Here is a 19,425-nt window from a genome sequence, read left to right on the forward strand (position 1 = left end):
GTCCCAGTCTGATAGCCTGTGTTTCCCTTTAGGTTTTTCTCGTCTACTCTTATCTCTCTCCTGCAGCATCACTTGGCTCTCTTCCTGCTGTACTCTGCTCTCCCTCACTTCATTCCACTGCTCCTCCCTGTCTAATGTTACTTGTCTTATACGATTACATAAAACATTAACGTTAGATAATTTACACTCACATCACATATGATTACAAGTGTGAACACAATTTTTTACCTAACCATCATCATTTATGAGTCAGTAAAAGGCTATTGATACCTGACTAGCATCATCTTCATTAGGTGTCTTTCTCTTCTTAGAGAAATATTTGAACAAGCTCATCTGAAAATGCAGTCAGCAGTTACATCATGGCATGTAGATGTAATGCTATCAATTAGTTTACTCACGTTAGCGACACTGAGTTGGCACTGGGCCCAATTAACTTAAGCTACCGATATGTTACGTAGCTGACCATCAATATTTTGCAAATGTCTATTTAACTTGTAAAATCTATTATGAGATAATGAGTTATCTTAAGCTAATAATGTACTATTCGCATGGGCCTGGTATTACCTGGGGATCTCTGGTTATTTGTGAATTACCCCCCCACGTCTGTGTTTATTGCAGTGCATTCGCATAGGATAAGCGAAGTCTATATTTTACTCGAATTTACTGACAGTACAGCCCGGATATGATGTCAAATCTGTGCATGTCACAACATCCACTGTTGTCACAGAATACAGTGTGATACCTGCTCTGTCTATTACATGCTGAACCAACAGTGTCGCCAGGACAACATAATTTGTGCTTTCCAAAAGCCTTAGGCCTATATGTCATTGTTATAAGCCTATGATGTAACAATGCTATTGTTAGAGTCTCGTTAGGTTTAGGCACAAAAACCACTTTGTTAGGTTTATGGAAAGCTTGTGGTTCGGGTTAAAACGATCACTTTTAATATGGTATGTAGTCATCATAGCAACAATAAACAATGTCAAAGTAGCAACGTGACTTGAGGATAAGGGGCTGTCAGGGCATTTGTATTAAGCCTGTTGAAAGATACAGCTAGAAAAATGTTTCTTACCGCATGCTGCTACGCATGTCATTCATCTCCATATCCTCCGAAATTTCCCTCTTCTTGTTGATCAGATTTTGCCGTTTCTACGAAAGGTCCATAGGCCTGTTGTGTATAGGCCTACTCCTGTATTTGCACCTAAAATACTGTCAATAATTTCCACCGCAGCCTCCATAGTTCAACTGGGAAGGAGATAGAAAAAGGTGCACAATAAAAAAAAAAATACAACTAAAATACCCCCCAATCACTGAGATGCAGATTTGCACGGGCTAGTATTATCACAGGACGTTGGTGTTTGGCGAAATATGGTAGTTAATTTGTGGTGGAATTTTTACTTTACAAATTACAGACATGCCGCATTCGCACTGGATTAAGATCACAGACATTCTCCACAGTTATTACAAATCACCATTGGTCCCGAGGTAATACTAATCCCGTGCGAATAGGACACTAATATGTCTACCTTTTCTCCGTTAAGTCGCTGCCCTGTTTTTCCAAGACGACACTCCTCTGACTCTCTGACGTGAGCTTGGGTGCTTGACGTGATGTCACTTTCAAGACCGCACTCTTGCGAGTAATTAACCTTGCATTTGATTCATTAATTAATGAAGTGGTGTCCTCTGGGACCCTTTGAACTTGCAAAAACTCAGTTAAACTCAACATTTTCTCCTGCATTACCCAAAGTGAAAACGGTACTGTACAGGCACCCATGTTTTAAACTACAAACTCAGAATTCAGTTTTTCTGATTCTAATTTTAATCACTCTTTCTGAGTTTTTTTTCTTCAGACTTCTATTTGATTCTTTCTACTTACAGTGGGCCAAGTTGTCTTCCATAGCATTTTCTGTGAGAGCTTATCATTTGTGAAAATAGTGGTCCTCCCCTTACTTGATACTTTAGAATTGGCTGTAAGACCAGATGGATATTTAGAATTTTTCACCCCCATACATCTCTCTGAACTCATTTCAATAGTTTCTACATCCAAACCATCAACATGTCTTTTAGATCCTATCCCAACTAGACTGTTCAAGGAGGCTTTACCTTTAATTAATTCCTCAATGTTAGATCTGATTAATCTCTCTCTAGTAACAGGTTATGTACCACAGGCTTTTAAGGTTGCTGTAATCAAACCTTTACTTAAAAAGCCCACTCTAGATCCAGATGTTTTAGCCAACTATAGACCAATTTCCAACCTCCCATTTCTCTCTAAAATTCTGGAAAGAACAGTTGCAAATCAATTATATGAACATTTACAAAGGAATAGCCTGTTTGAAGAGTTTCAGTCAGGCTTCAGAGTGCATCATAGCACAGAAACAGCTCTGGTGAAAGTTACTAATGACCTTCTCATAGCGTCAGATAATGGACTGGTCTCTATACTTATTTAATTGGACCTTAGTGCAGCATTCGATACAATCAACCACAAACTTTTATTACAGCGACTAGAACATTCTATTGGCATTAAAGGGACAGCACTGGACTGGTTTAAATCCTACTTATCAGACAGGTTCCAGTTTGTGCATGTCAACAATGACTCTTCTGAGCATACTAGGGTTAATCATGGAGTTCCTCAGGGTTCTGTCTTAGGACCAATACTGTTCACATTATACATGCTTCCCTTAGGCAACATTATTAGGAAGCACTGTATTAATTTCCATTGTTATGCTGACGACACTCAATTGTATTTATCTATGAAGCCAAATGAAACTAATCAGCTAGCGAGACTGCAAGATTGTCTTAAGGACATAAAGACCTGGATGACCTATAATTTCTTACTACTAAATTCAGACAAGACTGAAGTCATTGTATTTGGCCCCAAACATCTTAGAGAATTGCTTTCAAAGCATATAGTTACTCTGGATGGCATTACATTGGCCTCCAGTACTACTGTGAGGAACCTCGGTGTTATCTTTGACCAGGACATGTCCTTTAACTCGCACATAAAACAAATCTGTAGGACTTCCTTTTTCCACCTGAGAAATATTGTGAAAATCAGGAACATCCTGTCTCAGAGTGATGCAGAAAAACTAGTCCATGCATTTGTTACTTCTAGGCTTGACTACTGTAATTCCTTATTATCAGGTTGTCCCAATAGCTCTCTGAAACATCTACAGCTGATCCAAAACGCTGCAGCCAGAGTACTGACGGGAGTTAGCAAGAGAGATCATATTTCTCCTATATTGGTTTCTCTTCATTGGCTCCCTGTTAAATCTAGAATAGAATTCAAAATCCTTCTTCTGACATATAAAGCTCTTAACAACCAATCTCCATCATATCTTAAAGATCTGATAGTACCATATTATCCTAGCAGAACTCTTCGCTCTCAGACTGCAGGCTTACTTGTTGTTCCTCGAATCTCTAAAAGTAGAATGGGAGGCAGAGCCTTTAGTTATCAGGCACCTCTCCTGTGGAACCAGCTCCCAGTTTGGGTTCGGGAGGCGGACACCCTCTCTACTTTTAAGACCAGGCTTAAAACCTTCCTTTTCGACAAAGCTTATAGTTAGGGCTGACTGGGTGACCCTGACGGGGTGAGCTGGTGTTTTCATTTGCACAACTGACTTCCCCTCTTGACGTCCCTTTAGTTTGCCCCTAGTTATGCTGCTATAGGCCTAGGCTGCTGGGGAACCTCTCTGGATGCACTGAGCCCTTCTCTAACTACCTATGTATTTACTATATATACCATTATTGCATTACATTCACTCTGTTTCTTTCTGTGTCCTTTCTCCGAGTGTCCCTGGTCCCAGAGCTGGATGCTGGATGCTTCAGATGTGTGGCTGTGTTTTATGGTCCTTGTGTCCCACCCCCCCACCTCTCTATCTCTACCCCTCTATCTGTATCCCTCTATCTCTACCTCTACCCCTCTATCTCTACCTCTCTACTTCTTCTGTCCCTCTCAACCCGCCCGGCCAGCAGGCAGATGGGTCCCCCCACATTAGAGCCGGGTTCTGCTCGAGGTTTTTTTCCCTGTTAAAAGGGTGTTTTCCTCGCCACTGTCGCCTTTTGGCTTGCTCTGGGGGTCAGGCATATGGGTTCTGTAAAGCGTCTCGAGACAATTTGACTGTAATTGGCGCTATATAAATAAAATTGAATTGAATTGAATTGAATTTTCATTCCTAATTATAATAGTCTAATTTTAAACTCAAGCAGTGAAATAAACCCTGGCAGTAAAAATATGTCTAAAAAATATAGTTTGCATAATATCCTTTCCTAAGCATTTGGTTTTTTAAGAGTTTTTAGTCTATATTAATTTGTGTCTCATTTACTCCTTTTTTTTTTTCTTGTACTATAACCTCTTCCCTTTCTTTTTTCAGGACTTTGTGGAGTAATAGAACAAAAGGATGAGGGAGGGCAGCAGCCAGATTCAGCCTGTGGAGCTCAAACCCAACCTGGACATGCTGGACTCTGCGAGTATGATGGCTTTCTTACAGGGTTATTTGCTCTTACCATCCACCACAGGTTTGCTGTGGAGGCTTAACAGTTTATCCAAGCTTTTGCTTAACACTTTTTGCCAAGAAATGACCAACCACTCACCTGAATAACTTTCAGCTTGACACTGAATGTCGCGGGAGCCCAGCAATATACCTGCCCAATGTGCCAAATGATGTGACAACAACAAATAGTTGTTGCAAAAGGCAAAGAACAGACATACAGATTCCTTCATTTATTAGTGAGATGACATAGCAAACAAACTAGATACATCACTATATTAGAATTCATTTAAACTGGCTACTCGGTACTCAGGACCTTTAAAAGAGCATACAAACTCACCACAGAAAACAACCTGTATCAAAAGCTGGTGAGATCTGTGTGAGATCTAAACCTGTTGTGGTAGTAGCCCAGCATTTAACCTGTCAGGTTTGACTAGCATCTTTAGCGCCATCACTGTGTAGTCTTGTGTCCGCTATTACAAATACCTGAAAGGATGCGTCAGCACCAATAGAAAGGATGCACCCCACAGGAAGTTTCCCCCTTTTTTTATTGCTTTTCAACACTGGATCATTTTCAATTTAATTGGTCTTTTTGACAAAAATCTACTAAGAAAAAGATCCTTTTATGTAAAAATCAAAACAGAATTCTACAAATATCAATAAATTTAAAATATAAATTGTAAAATAGGATTTTGCTCTCTTCAGAGTAATTCATCTAATTCAAAATAGATGCTATGTTGACGACACCAAACACTGCACATCCTCACAAACACACCATTCCCACTGTGAAGTATGGTTTGGCAGAATCATGATGTAGGGATGAGAACTGAGACTCTGGAAAATATCTGCTTGCCAGCAAGACAATAACCCAGAGCATTTAGTCAACACAAATGTTTTAATGGTAAATGTTCTTGAGCAGCCGAGTCAGTGCCAAGAATTCAGTCCAACTGGGAATTTGTGGCTGGTCTCAAACGTGCTTTTCACTCATGATCCAAGTGTAATACAAAACTTGAGCACTTTTAAAAAGAGCAATAGGGTAAAATGTCAACATCCAGATATGCAAGGCTCATTGAGATCTATCCATGCAGACTCAGTGTTGTAACTGCAGTCAAAGGTGCATCTACTAAGTATTGACTTCGATCAACCTGGACAGGTCACCAGTCTATCACAGGGCTACATAGGGAGACAGACAACCAAGCACACTCATATTCACACCTACGGGCAATTCTAGAGTCATCAATTAACCGCAGCATGTTTTTGGAATGTGGGAGGAAGTTGGAGCACATGACGAGAAACCACACATGCACAGGAACATGCAAACTCCATGCAGAAAGACCCCAGGCCCAGGCTGGATCTTCTAGCTGTGAGGCAACAGTGCACCATACAGTCCTAAGCATTGACTTGAAGCGAGTAAATACTTGAGCAATCACTTATTTTAAGTTTTCTACTTTTAATCAATTCTCTTTGCTTTGTAGAAAATTCTTTTCACATGGTATCACCTTTTCCTAAATTCTTTTTTAAAAAATGCCAAATTATATGGAACACAATTCAATGTTGAAAAACCATAAAAGGTAAAAACTTCCAAGGGGAGTTTATACTTTTTATAGTCACTGTAATTAGACAGAAGATGAATTTACTTAAAGACCTTACTGTATGTGAGATGTGTACATAACCTATGTAAATAATGGCCAAAGCTACAAAAAATTAACTAGGCTGTAAAATAAGTCACAATTTTCCAATAAGGGGGTAGCATCATAGAATCTCATGCTGTCCTTTCAGCTGCTTCACAATTATTCAGTTTTATTGTCAGCAATAGCAACACGTCACCATGCTCTGCTGTATGATAATGCTAATGTCTTGGTGTACCGGTATCCAGGAAGCATTACCGGGAGTATCTGGTCAGCTTGATCAACAGTTACTCCATCGACCCCGCCCCCCTCTACAGCTCAACTGAGCTGCTGCTGGCTTGCAAGAGATACAAAGTGGATGACGCCCACAGGGATGGAGAAGACACTTTCACCTACTACTGCAGACTGCTCGAAGTAAGTGTGTGTGTATATATATGTATGACTGATGTGATCTTATGTTTTTCACTATGCTAGCCACCTTTTGTTCAGATGTAGATATTTTTTTGTTGTGTTAAGTACAAACAGTGTTGTTCAGAGTATGTCCCAGTATTGCTTATTTGCGTAAAAACAGCACAGTGCCCACTGTCAAACGTGATATACATCATGTATATTATACACTTCCCTTTGCCATCATAGATGTTGGCTGCTGTTCATCCAAACAACTTCCACCTTGACATTGTACTTCCTTGGGTTTCCAATACACCCACCAGGTTTCAAGAAGATTGGATGTATAGTTGATATATGTAAAGAAAAGACACAAATTTCTTCATCTATTAATGAGATGTCTCAACATCTATTAAATGGATTATGATACAATTTGGCTCAAACATTTGTATTCCTGTCAGGGTGAATCATATTCACTTTACGATGATCAACAGATTTTAAAGCTGTCTGTTCATATTTTGAGATTTATGCTGAGATTTCCTAGAGGACCTTAGCAAAAGTTTACAAAGACTTGCACTTTGGCCCCCCACTCAGATAAAAACAATGGATGTGCTGACAACTGTCATGCTAATGCTGAAGAAAACTTGTACTGTGATTCTCTGGCAAATTAAGGAGTTAAGAGGCATGATTATGGATGTTGATCTATGATTACAATATAAGTATATCCTCTGAAGGTGTAAGTCAAACTCATTGCCTGCATGAGCTGTGTGTCACAGCTCCTGCTGCACCTCCAGCTGTTGTATTTTTGTCATTGGGGACCAAACTATAATAAGTAGCTTCATGTTAGTTATTATAGTATGATAGCAATTATCACAGTTATTATACTAACTCTGCTACTGATTTTAGAACACTTCTTCTCATTCGTCATTTTTGCCTCATTATTTTTTCCCATCCCACTACACCTGATTCAATCTATAATACTTTTTAATGTTTTTAAGGCTTACGTATGTAATGGAAAAATCCCAAATATTAGAGCCAGTGGGAGATGATTTACCAAATTACAATAGTACATAAATACATCCATCACTGCTTAATTCTCTGTATGGTTTCTGTAGGAGTCTATCCCAGCTGACTTAGGGCAAAGGCAGGGGTCACCCTGGCCAGATCACTGTGCCAGACACAATAGTGAACAGCATGAGTGCACCTCAGGGGATGATCCTGTCTCCCTCTGTTTACTCTCTGTTTACTCTCTACACCTCTGGCTTCAGATACATCTCACAGTTCCACCATCAGCAGAAGTTTTTGATGACTCTGCCATGGTGGGCTGTATCAGCAGGGGACAAGATTCTAAGTACAGGAGTGTAGTGGACAGGTTTGTGGAGTGTTAAAAAGAGTGTTGGATTTCAGGAGCTACAGGATTAATCCAGACCGCATCATCCTAAAGGGTGCAGAGGTGGATTTTGTCGAGGATTATTAGCACCTCAGTGTCCACATAGATAATAAGCTGGTCTGGACTAATACAGTTTTTCTCTATTGATAAGACACTGTTCCTAAAAAAATAGCACACATTTCTCAAAACACTGCACTCTATTTTCTTTACAATTTTTCTCAGTTGATAAGACACTAAATTCCATTCACTGCACACAGCCACCAACTGACTACACACATTTCTCAAAAACAGGACTCTGCTGTCAAAATTTTGGACACTATTCATGGTTTGCACACAGTTTCCAAAACTCTTGCACTCTTTTTGCAAAAGACCGAACACGTTTTTTGCTCATTTGAACACACTTTTTCACTCATAGCACAAATTTTTCAAAAAGTGAACACTAGGAAGCAGAATTGGGACACTGTTCCAACACTGCTGTCACAATTAAAACACAACAGGTCAAAACTGAAAACAGTTTTTCCAATGAAGTGCACACTATAAAACCTGCTGGGAAGCAGAATTAGCTGTTCAGAATGGATGTCAGAGGAGCAAGAGGTCATGCTGGAAGAAGAGGACGTGGACGACCCAGACCACGACCAGAACCAGAACCTGGACCTGACTATGCACTTGATCCTGGACCACTTTACATGGTATGTAAATGTTGTTTGTCACTTCAGTGCCATGTCTATACTGGAACAATACAAGCAGTCAGAAATGCTGTGAGAATGCTGTAAAAATTCTAATGCATAATTGTGGTTCACAAGTGCTAGTAAAATTACAGAACGTGTACATGACTGACTTTTTCTCTGTTTGGTGTGCGTTTGTTCCAGAGAGTTTTTCAGTTGGATTCTGATGATACACATGAATACATCTATGTGGATGAGGCTGGTTTCAACCTGGCCAAGAGGAGGAGAAGAGGGAGAAACATCATTGGACAACAGGCTATAGTCAACGTCCAGGTCAGCGTAGGGTCAGCGTAGGGTCAACGTAACCCTCTGTGCTGCAATAAGCGATCATGGAGTAATTGACCATCATGCGGTTCTGGGACCATAGAACACCCAGCATTTGTTGACTTTCCTAGATGGACTTGGCGAGGGCCTACTGACACGCGTGCAGCAGGGCGTTTGGCAAGAAGACACAGTTTTTGCTGTTGTCTGGGACAATGTTCGCTTTCACAGAAGACTACTGATTCGGGAATGGTTCGATATAAACCCTCAGGTTGTTGTTGTTTTTCTGCCACCATATTCTCCCTTTCTGAATCCTATAGAAGAATTCTTCTCTACTTGGAGGTGGAAGGTATATGAGTGGCAGCCATACATTCGGGAAAATCTCTTGCCATCAAAAAAAATAAATAAATTTGTGTTCAAATTAAAAAAAACAAAAAACAGTGTGCAGTGTGTTGGAAATGTGTGCTATTTTTCACGAACAGTGTCTTATCAATTGAGAAAAACTGTATTAGGACACAATTCGCAAAGCACTGCACACTTGTGTCAAAAGCGCACTTTATTGTCAAAATTTGAACTTTGTTTTCAAAATTAGCACACATGAAGTAAATAAGATACTGCACTGCTAAATACAAAACACTCTTCTCTCACTGTGTTTAAACATTAAGTATAAAAAAATTATACAGTCCTCAAAAATGACAACTTTAACACAAATGCATCCTATAAATGACTCAGATGGGGCCATTGCAGTGCCTGACTGTACATTATAAAATAAAAATAATGTTAGACAAAAAATACAGCACTCTATTGTACACAGTACAGTATGCAAATATTTACACCACGTCTGCATCTATTCTTTCAGCCTGGTCAGACCACAGGACCTCATCAACATCACCAGCTATGTTTTCTCTGCTCAGGCAACGTGGAAAGAAAGACCTAGTGTGTCTGATCCAGCCCTGACATGCATCAACAGAAACATCAACACATGCCAAAGCCACTGATTGCAATAGATTTTCCCAAAGTATGGCTGCCGCTCATATACCTTCCACCTCCAAGTAGAGAAGAATTCTTCTATAGGATTCAAAAAGGGAGAATATGGAGGCAGAAAAACAACAATAACTTGAGGGTTCATATTGAACCATTCTCGAATCAGTAGTTCTCTATGAACACTAACGTTGTCCCAGATGCATTCATGTGGCCTATCATCAGAATCCAATTGAAAAAATCTCTGGAACAAATGCATACAAAACATAGAAAAAGTCAGTCATGTACACTTTCTGTAATTTTACAAGCACTTGTGAACCATTAGATTTTTTTTTTTTTTTTTTGCATTAGATTTTTTACAGTATTCTCAGAACATTTCTGACTGCTTGTATTGTTCCAGTATAGACATGTCATTGAAGGGACAAACAACATTTACATGCCATGTAAAGTAAACCACAATAAACGTGAAACAATTTACTTTATGCACCATCCTTACCCTCTGCTGGCCTTAACAACAGATTACATTCTGAACAGCTAATGCTGTTTCCCAGCAGGTTTTATAGTGTTTTCAGCTTTGACCTGTTGTGTCTTAATTGTGACAGCATTGTTGGAACAGTGTCCCTATTCTGCTTCCCAGTGTTCACTTTTTCAAAAATGTGTGCTATGACTGAAAAGTGCGTTCAAATGAGCAAAAAACGTGTTCAGTCTTTTGCAAAAAGAGTGTAAGAGTTTTGGAAACTGTGCAAACCATGAATACTTCAAGGTTTTGACACCAGAGTCCTGTTTTTGAGAAATGTGTGTAGTCAGTTGGTGGCTGTGTGCAGTGAATGGAATTTAGTGTCTTATCAATCAAGAAAAACTGTAACATGGAGGCTCTGTACAAGAAAGTACAGACCTGTTTTTTCTCAGGATGCTGAGATCTTTCAACATCTGCAGATCCATGCTGCAGATGTTTATTATCATTTGTCATCTTCTGTGCTGTAGTGTGCCAAGGCAGTAGGGTGAAGGCAGCCAATGCTAACAGATATACTATGTCTCCCATCATTTTATTTCCTCTGTAGAGTAAGTCAGGTTTATTCCTATTCGGTGCACATTCTTTGCTCACATTAAACCTAACTCCATTTATCTTGGGGTCCACACATCTTATTCTACTTTCATTATCTTTATCTTGCTTCAGCTTATTTTTTCAATTTTGCCTCAGCTAAAGCTAAATTTTTTATATATGGGTAATGCTACACCGCACTTGATTAGAGTAGGAGCTATGAAATATCTGGCCATGAGTTACCGTATGTTGAACAGTCGGCCCTAAGAAACTTCCAGATTCCTCTCCTAAGGATAAAAATCTGTCATTAATAGCATATACCTTTAAATCCATCCATTATTTATATACCACGTAATCCTCTGTAGGGTCACAGAGGGGTTGGAGCCTATCCCAGCTGACTTAGGGCGAAGACAGGGGACACCCTGGACAAGTCACCAGCCAGTACCTATTATTTAGCTTCCCTGTGGCTCAAATATGTGGAATTCTCCATCATACTAATTCATCTTCCACCTTCAGAAAGAAAAAAATAGCAATGTTGAGGTGGAGAAGTTTAGAAAAAAGTGTGTGAATTTATATGGAACATATTTAATATTGATACAGTAATATCCCCATTGTTTCTCTTCAGAAACTGATGGATGAAGTGCCACTTGGTGAAAAGGTGCCACGCAAGAAATAATAAATGCCTGTTTCCTGCTGCTGCAAGTATGTTGAACTTTCAACTTAAAACCCAGCAACACAAGACAAGATAGCAACAGTGTCCTTCAGGTTTTGTATCTATTGTTAGCTAATATTTGCTCTGTCTGAGTACTTTTGGTTTCACTTGATCAGTGACTCACTGTCAAATTAGATATCTGTAGACTGTGGTAACAGCGCCGATAAAAAGTAAATTTTTTAAACATAATGAGGCTTTGCTGTTACCTTTTTCTCAAATTATCATCCAGTGTTTTAAAATAGAACCATTTCCAGCAACCATCACTCCTGTGTTCTAATGGTACATTATATTAGCTAATCACATTGAAAGGCTAATTGATGATTAGAAAAGCCTTGTGAAATTATATTAGCACATGAATAAAAAAAAGTGTGAGTTTTCATGGAAAACATGAAATTGCCTGTTCTTGAGAAGATCGATTTGGTCAGAAATTTGCACTTTGAATAATCTAGGAAATCAGTACCAGTCAGTACAGTTCAATGATTAGTTCAACTGTTGTTTAAATCTAGATGCTCTTACCAGGGAAAGTACTGAGGAGGCAAGTAATTCTGGTAATAAATGAAAATGTTTCTGTTGTTGTAAACTCAGTATTTTTGGCCCTGTCAAGATCCTGTAGGCACAGTCATGGATGTGATTGGTCAGTGGCTGGGCTGTTGACAGGATTTGATCTCATCAACTGAACTGGAGCAGATTTGCAGTGCAACAGCTAACCAGGAAGCCTAAGTTAAACCTAAGATATCTGCCAAACTCACTAGTTTCACTTCATGAAACAGTGACACCATAATACTTGCAGCAGTCCTAAAATTGCATTGCCATGAATTTGCCTGTAATGAACATTTAGCACTGTTTTGTTTTATTGACATTGCATAAAGTTAAATATTGTAACTGCACATGTTTACACTTATAGCAGAATCAGTTTGCAGAATGTCATATGGGGTACTGTAGATAAAGGCCCAACTCACATGACAGTTGGAGGAGTTACTCAGTCAGAGTGCATGTTATGTTCTGTACGATGTCCAATTACACTCCCCCCCCCAAAAACTAGTGAGGCCAATTCCTATATTTTTGCTGTAGACTGAAAACATTTGGGTTTGACATCAAACAATGAATATGAGAAGATAGATAAAAATTTCAGCTTTTATTTCCAGGTATTTACATCTGGATCATCAGATCCAGATGTAAATACCTGGGAATAAAAGCTCTTCTAATAAAAACTTAGAAGATAGCATCTTTTGTTTGAACCCACCCATTTTTCATGGAGCAAAAGTATTGGAACATGTGACTGACAGGTATGTTTTGTTGCCCTGGTGTGTCCTATTACACTGATTATTGAAACAATAAATAGCGTTCAATGTCTACGTTCAGTGTCAGATTTGAATTTTGCCTTTGCAGACTGCATCTATAGTTAGATGTGTAACCAACATGAAAACCAGAGAGCTGTCTGTGGGTGAAAAACAAGCAATTGTGAAGCTGAGAGAAGATGGAAAATTAACCAGAGCCATTGCTCAAACATTGGCCATAGCTAGCGCAGCCATTTGGAATGACTTGAAGAAGAAAGAAACCACTGGTGTACTAAGTAACAGACGTTGTTCGGGTAGACCAAGGAAAACAGCAGCAGTTGACGACAGAAACATTGTGAAATCTGTAATGAAGCTAAAGTTTGGATAACGAAAGGATCTGCTTGTGATCCCAAACATACAAACTCATCTGTGAAACACAGTGGAGGTAATGTCATGGCTTGGGCTTGCATGGCTTCTTCTGGGATGGGCTCATTAATCTTTATTGATGATGTAGCACATGATGGCAGCAGCAAAACTAACTCAGAAGTTTACAGTAACATTTTGTCTGCCAATTTAGAGAAAGATGCAACCAAACTGATTGGGAGATCCTTCATCATGTATCAAGATAATGACACAAAACACACTGTCAAAACAACAAAGGAGTTCATCAGGGGCAAGAAGTGGAAGGTTTTAGACTGGCCAAGTCAATCTCCAGACTTAAACCCTATAGAGCTGCATTTACGTGCTAAAGAGGAGACTGGCGGGAGTAACCCCTCAAACAACTGAAAGAGGATGCATTTAAAGCCTGGAAAAGCATCATAAAAGAAGAATGCAAAAGTTTGGTGATGTCAATGGGGCACAGGCTTGATGCACTTATTGCAAGCAAATGATTTGGAACTAAATTTTAAGCCTTATTCACTTTAATCTATTTTAAGTCTATCTATTCCAATACTTTTCCTTACCTAAAAATGTAATGTTATCTTCAAAATTGTGTATCAGATCCAGATGTAAATGCTTGGAAATAAAAGCTAAAATGTTGATCTCTTGTCTCATATTCATCTTTTGATGTCAAACCCAAATGTTTTCAGTCTACAAGCAAAAATAAAGAAACTGGCCTCCCTGTTCCAATATTTTTGGAGGGGAGTGCATATGTTAATAATGTAACAGGTAGACTTCTTCATGACTGTGCCATACATGCTTTATTGACTCGTTGAGGTCATGATTTGTTGTTTTTTGGTCAGCCTCTGCACATAAAGCAGATCAACTATAATACTAATAGAGTAACAGTCTCACACATGCAAAGTATTGATATACCAAAGGTACGAATGTGGCACCAGGGTTGAACGACTCCTTTCTGCCCGCTCAAAGTAAACTCTCCTTCAAAGACAAAGGACTTATTACACATTTTTAACAAGATACTGCCAAATGGCTTCTTGTGGGAGGTGTCAGTAGCTCCATGTTGTGCAGGCATAATTATAATAACGGAAAATGCTTACCAAGTATTAAATTAAGTAATACTGTGATTTTCTCATAGATGTTTATAAAATCTGACTTCTTTTTGCAGCCAGAAGACTCCGACCACTGCTTGCTTTCAGAAAGAATGCTGATTTGCAGACATTTCTGCTTTGGCTTTACTTTCCAGAAACCAAGACTCTGTCTATCTTTATATACAGTATATGCTTTAAACTAGCTGTGATCTAAAACAGTAGGCCTGTGCTCATGAGTACACAGCTAAAAGCAGATTTAAGATTGTTTTTGTTGTCTTGTTTCAGGGTTTTCTTTACAGCATTTTTGTCTTATGTTGCAACGACTTTTTTGTGCTAACTGCAAATTATGTCTTCAGTTTCCTAAAATACTGAAGTGAGGTAAATCAGTCCTTTTGCCTATGAGTTGGTGTGTAATAACATTTTGAATAATTATTTTGAGATGTATTGCAATTAGTTAAATGATGAATAGGTAATAGGTGTGAGCAAATGAAGGTGTCGGACTGAGTTTTATTTGTACAAACACAGAAAAAAACAATTTGTAGAAGGGTATCTATAGAGTGTTTAACCTTACAGTAGACCACACTGTAGAATTTCAAATGGTTTGTTGTTCAGTTTTGCGTGACAATAAACCATCCGAATGAAGGCAACAGAATCAGCGGCTGCTGTGTTGGATTTGGACTGTTAGGAACGTGTAAGAAACAGCCCTGATAAGGTGAAATAGTGGGAAATAAGTTAAATAAGAAAAGGCCATGACATTTTACATTATGAAATCTTGTTAGCTATATAAAGCTTGAAGACCATAATACACACACAAAGCATGCTTTTCTGTAATGGAAATTTAAGAGATTAAGTGTTGAAAACACTTGTTTTTGAAAACAATAAGCTCACAGCAGAATAAACTAGATAGTCTGTGTAGTTTTATATAAACACCAGGGCGTCACAAAAATGCCTTCGTGTGTTCATGTGCTTTCTGTACATTTGCACAAGAAGTAGTAAGTTGTTCATATAGTCAGTGAAACCCCAGGTCTGTGTGCTGCTGTATGACGCATCCTGCTTTTTGCACTGCACACACATACAAACTTTTTCTGCCAGTTGGTCTAAAAAAAGGTATTGACTAGAGGATAATTTATGTTCAACACCAAAGTGATTTTTATTGGCAAGGTCTCACGTGTCAGGACCTTGGGCACATTATAGTTTTCACAGATGTCATAACTTCAGACGAGGTATTTACTAAAACAGCAATGACTAAACACATAGAAACAAGAGTGGGTTTAAGAACATGTCTGCATTATGATATATTTACAGGACCTGTTTGAGCATGACTACTTATTTATGCCAGTCCCCTGTCTCTACACCCTGCGTATTCTCTGCTACTTGGGTTTGTGATGCGACTGGTGAAGAATTCAGCAGGTCGATGGTCTGTCCTTCCCTGAGCTTCAGAACTGCCTGCTTCAGACTCCAACTGCAGGGAGGGACAAACACACATCAGGAATGGTGCCAACCATGAACTGGCAATGCTGTATTAGAAACTATGAGTGTATTAGATTTTCACATATCCCAGGGTTGCCTGGGAAATGTGGAAATAAAAGGCTGAAAAAGCTAATTTTCCTCGTAGTGTTGTTACAATACATCACTTGTGTTAATATGCACTGTTTTAAAGAGGGTCAAATGATTACTTGTCAAAATGTGTCAATAAAGCAAATTTCCATGAGACATACTTTCTCACGTGTTTCATACTGATGCTGAATGAGAAGCTTTTCATACAGTTTAAAACAGCAGTATGACATAAGCACTGACCACACAGATGGGAAACGCCATTTACAGTCTACGTAAAATACCAAACTGTATAAGGACACTATGCCACATCAATCTGCTGAACAATCAAGGATGTTAACATGAGCATTTACATGTTGCACTGTATTTCTATGAAAATCGAACCACAGTTATTTACGTAACACACAGCTGTTACAATAAACTGAACAAAAATCAATTTCCACCATCATCTGCAGTGTACTCACCTGTTGGTATCGGGGTCTCTAAATGAAGAAGTATACAAATAACCCCCAGTTTTTGACCCAGTTACAGGGATCTTTATCTGCAACACAATGCAAGAGGAAACTAGTTTGTTGCCTATGCATTGAAGAACATTAGTATTACAACACCAAAAATATCTTTCTATGGTCTGTTATCTTGGGGATTGAATTGGTGTGTGTTGGAGTCAGCATTTTTTGAGCCACTCAGTTGTATTGTCCATCTTTCTTATGCATTCTGTGCATTGTACCATACATGGATTCAGCTGGTAATGCAGAAAAAACATTGCCTCTACTCCAGCTATTAAGAAAACACTTATTTGAAATAGATTAGTCTATTGGTATTTATTACAGAAAAGATGTAATCATTAACATTCATTTTACTAAGGTTACTTCCACATATCCTCTATTATGGGACAGTGTCAGGTCTAAATGCTTTTCTTTAACATCACATTTAAATAAATCAAGTTTGAAGTTTCAGAGCTCTAACGTGTAGCTGTCGCATTAGAAATAAGCATCTGAGAGTGATTTGAGTGGTAAAATAAATGTTTTAACTTACATGATCAACAGTTTTCTACCAACATTCCTCTCTTGTATCATTGACAGTGATATGGTAATACATTTTTATATTTATTGTACAAACTGAATAACAACATTTGATGATTTTCTAAAACACAGTACCTGTGCAGTGTGCTGAGCTATACGGTTGTTTCTGTCAGTCAGATGGATGTTATGAACTTTTAAAGGAGGAGCCCCCAAGCTCTCCATGGCAAATGGACACGATTCCAGCTTCTGCAAAGCCAATTTGTGGTAGCCTGACTCAGCAAATTTTTCTAATTGTACAAGGGACAGACAGGTACAAGGGAGTGAACAAAATGTTACTTAACTGTGTTTTGCCCACAAAAAATTGTTGCTCTAACTTTTTTTCAGCACCTCAATATACAGAAGCAACTAAGCCACAACTGTTGTGGCTCATGACAACATCACTGCATTGGCTACTCAGGCTCTGTTGACATTGTGTGCCGAAACCATTTGAACCATCCGTTAAACAGTGAGCAACTGAACTCAAAAATCAAGATATAGTAAATATGTCGGGTGAGCTGTTGACACATGGGAATACAGAGCTATTTTAAAATCTATAAAGCTCCACTTTTTCCAAAAGCCCGGATAAAACAGCTCACATTCACTTCATATACAGACTAGAAAACAAAGCCACAAACTGTAGCAAGAAATAAAAAAACACAAATGGTTCAAAGAAGTAAATGTACACACCAGAGACAGATGAGGAACATGGGGAAGAATTCAGGTAGGACAACAGGAGATCTGACAGGAGGGTAGAAAAACAGGACAAACTGACAAAGGCAAAAACAAAAGACACATGGCTCACAAGACACAGACGAAACTAAAAAGTGCAATAAAAAATGGACAGAAACAGACAAAAGGTGGAAGAAAAGGCACAAATAAAACAGGAAGTAAACAACACAAAATCAAACTCATGACAAAAAATTTGCATTTGTTCTTACTCTGAAGTAGATAGTACATGGTGCCAACCCCTCCACCAGTCAGCACTGTGGTAAAGATAGTGAGCTGCTGTAGCTGACTGGTCGAAACCCTCATCTTTGCTTTGTTCCTGACAGAGAATGATATTAATGTTAAATACATATACACGTGGAACATTCATGTGAATTTTGTAATATGGTACTGTGAATCATTTACAATGAAATGGTTTTCATAACTACAAAAAAAGAGCTCAAACTCCAGCAGATCTTCATGGCATCCAGGAAAACTGCCATACTGACCACCAGTAGAGCCATGGAACCATCGGGCAGCCAAACTCACCACCATACAATAATGCAGTCATGACCATGTCATGGTACTGCTGGTGACTGTATGGACGTTCTCGATTTGAATAGAAAATATGTAGTAGGTGTAACAGTTTCCAAAATGTTTATTAATACCACTTTAACTAAAATAATCTCACTTTATTAACGAGCTAGATTTAGCTTTTTTAGAAGCTTGGGCAGCAGAGTATTTCTCAAAGTGGCCTGTTGTGCTGACGGTACAGCTCGAACGCGTTTCTCTCTTTTATTTTGACGGTTTAGCGTTACTTCCGGGTCACCCTTTCATTTAAGTTGGGGCGTTTATGAAATAAAACTGACGAATATAAATCTTTGTATTTTGCTCCCCTTGCTTGTCGGACAGTGGGGAAAAAAATGAAAAAGAGAGTCCATTTTCTCGATGTTTGTTTTTTGCTTAAAATGAATAAAAATGAACAAATTTTCTGTTTTCCGCATTTAGTAAGAGTTAATGACTATTACCAAAAGCGAACAGTAAATTATACTTTATCACCCATACCCTACAGCTTCAAGTACATGTAGTTGTTCAGCTAAAAATGCTCTCACCTTGTGTTCCATTGGCAGGACGACTCTGCTTTGTTTACTTCCGTAAAGGTCACACAGACTGTCACCAATCGGGTGTGAGTGCGCTCCATTAAAACTTTGGCGTGTGCCTGAGGAAATAAGAAGAGGATGGTGTTATTAATATTAACCTTGGGCATTTTCTTTATAAATTATTTTAGTTCAGTTTATTTGCAGCAATTGCAATTGTTACTGACAATAAATCACATAATTTTCGCTCTGATTTCTACCAAAAACTAAAATCATTTCCACATATCCTTCATTATGGGACAGTGTCAGACCTATTGAAAAGCAGTTGAGGTATCATCTTTATTTGTATGAAGTTTAAATTTTAAATGATTTAATGTGTAACTGTCGTGGTCAAAATAAGCTGCTGAACTGAGAGTGCAAAGAGTAGTAAAAGAAATATATAAACTTACAAGATTAGTCACGGGCACATTAAAAAATGACAACAATAATATTTATGCACTAAAAGCTTTTATTTTACTTTCTATTAAAATCTAACAAACGTTCTGTTTTATTTTTTTACAAAAAATGCATCTACTGAAACAATGAGTTTATCAGGGCCGGTGTTGAAATGTGTAACATGAAGAATATTTGAAAT

At 38.5% G+C, this 19,425-nt stretch overlaps 2 protein-coding genes across 7 annotated transcripts in view; one reads left to right on the top strand and one right to left on the bottom strand.

Moving 5' to 3' along the window:
* The window catches only part of LOC111570370 (E3 ubiquitin-protein ligase RNF31-like), a 61,565-nt gene extending 45,478 nt beyond the window's left edge, over positions 1-16,087 (top strand). For 2 of the 3 annotated variants that reach the window (XM_023273095.3, XM_055014399.1), the window contains 3 exons: positions 4,371-4,467; positions 6,364-6,529; positions 11,524-16,087. In XM_023273095.3, coding sequence (XP_023128863.1) covers positions 4,371-4,467; positions 6,364-6,529; positions 11,524-11,574 — 314 coding nt within the window. In that variant the 3' untranslated portion in view covers positions 11,575-16,087. The remainder of the gene's footprint in view (positions 1-4,370; positions 4,468-6,363; positions 6,530-11,523) is intronic. The other variant, XM_055014398.1, reaches the window with a different exon arrangement.
* Positions 15,500-18,915, bottom strand: LOC111570376 (cytochrome c oxidase assembly factor 1 homolog). Of its 4 annotated transcripts, none has more exons than XM_035949459.2 (6): positions 18,807-18,915; positions 17,928-18,034; positions 17,677-17,727; positions 17,086-17,237; positions 16,393-16,469; positions 15,500-15,836 (listed from the first exon to the last, which is right to left on the bottom strand). In XM_035949459.2, the coding sequence occupies exons 1-6, from the start codon at positions 18,893-18,895 to the stop codon at positions 15,701-15,703; spliced, it is 612 nt and encodes a 203-aa protein (XP_035805352.1). In that variant the 5' UTR covers positions 18,896-18,915; the 3' UTR covers positions 15,500-15,700. The 4 variants fall into 4 exon arrangements, with proteins under 4 accessions (XP_035805352.1, XP_035805351.1, XP_023128874.2 ...); XM_035949458.2 differs by lacking the exon at positions 18,807-18,915 and adding an exon at positions 18,121-18,754; XM_023273106.3 differs by lacking the exon at positions 17,677-17,727 and having other exon boundaries at positions 18,807-18,910.
* Between the last annotated feature and the right edge of the window lie 510 nt (positions 18,916-19,425).

Source organism: Amphiprion ocellaris, chromosome 10, assembly GCF_022539595.1.
Source record: "Amphiprion ocellaris isolate individual 3 ecotype Okinawa chromosome 10, ASM2253959v1, whole genome shotgun sequence".
Taxonomy (NCBI): Eukaryota; Metazoa; Chordata; class Actinopteri; family Pomacentridae; genus Amphiprion; species Amphiprion ocellaris.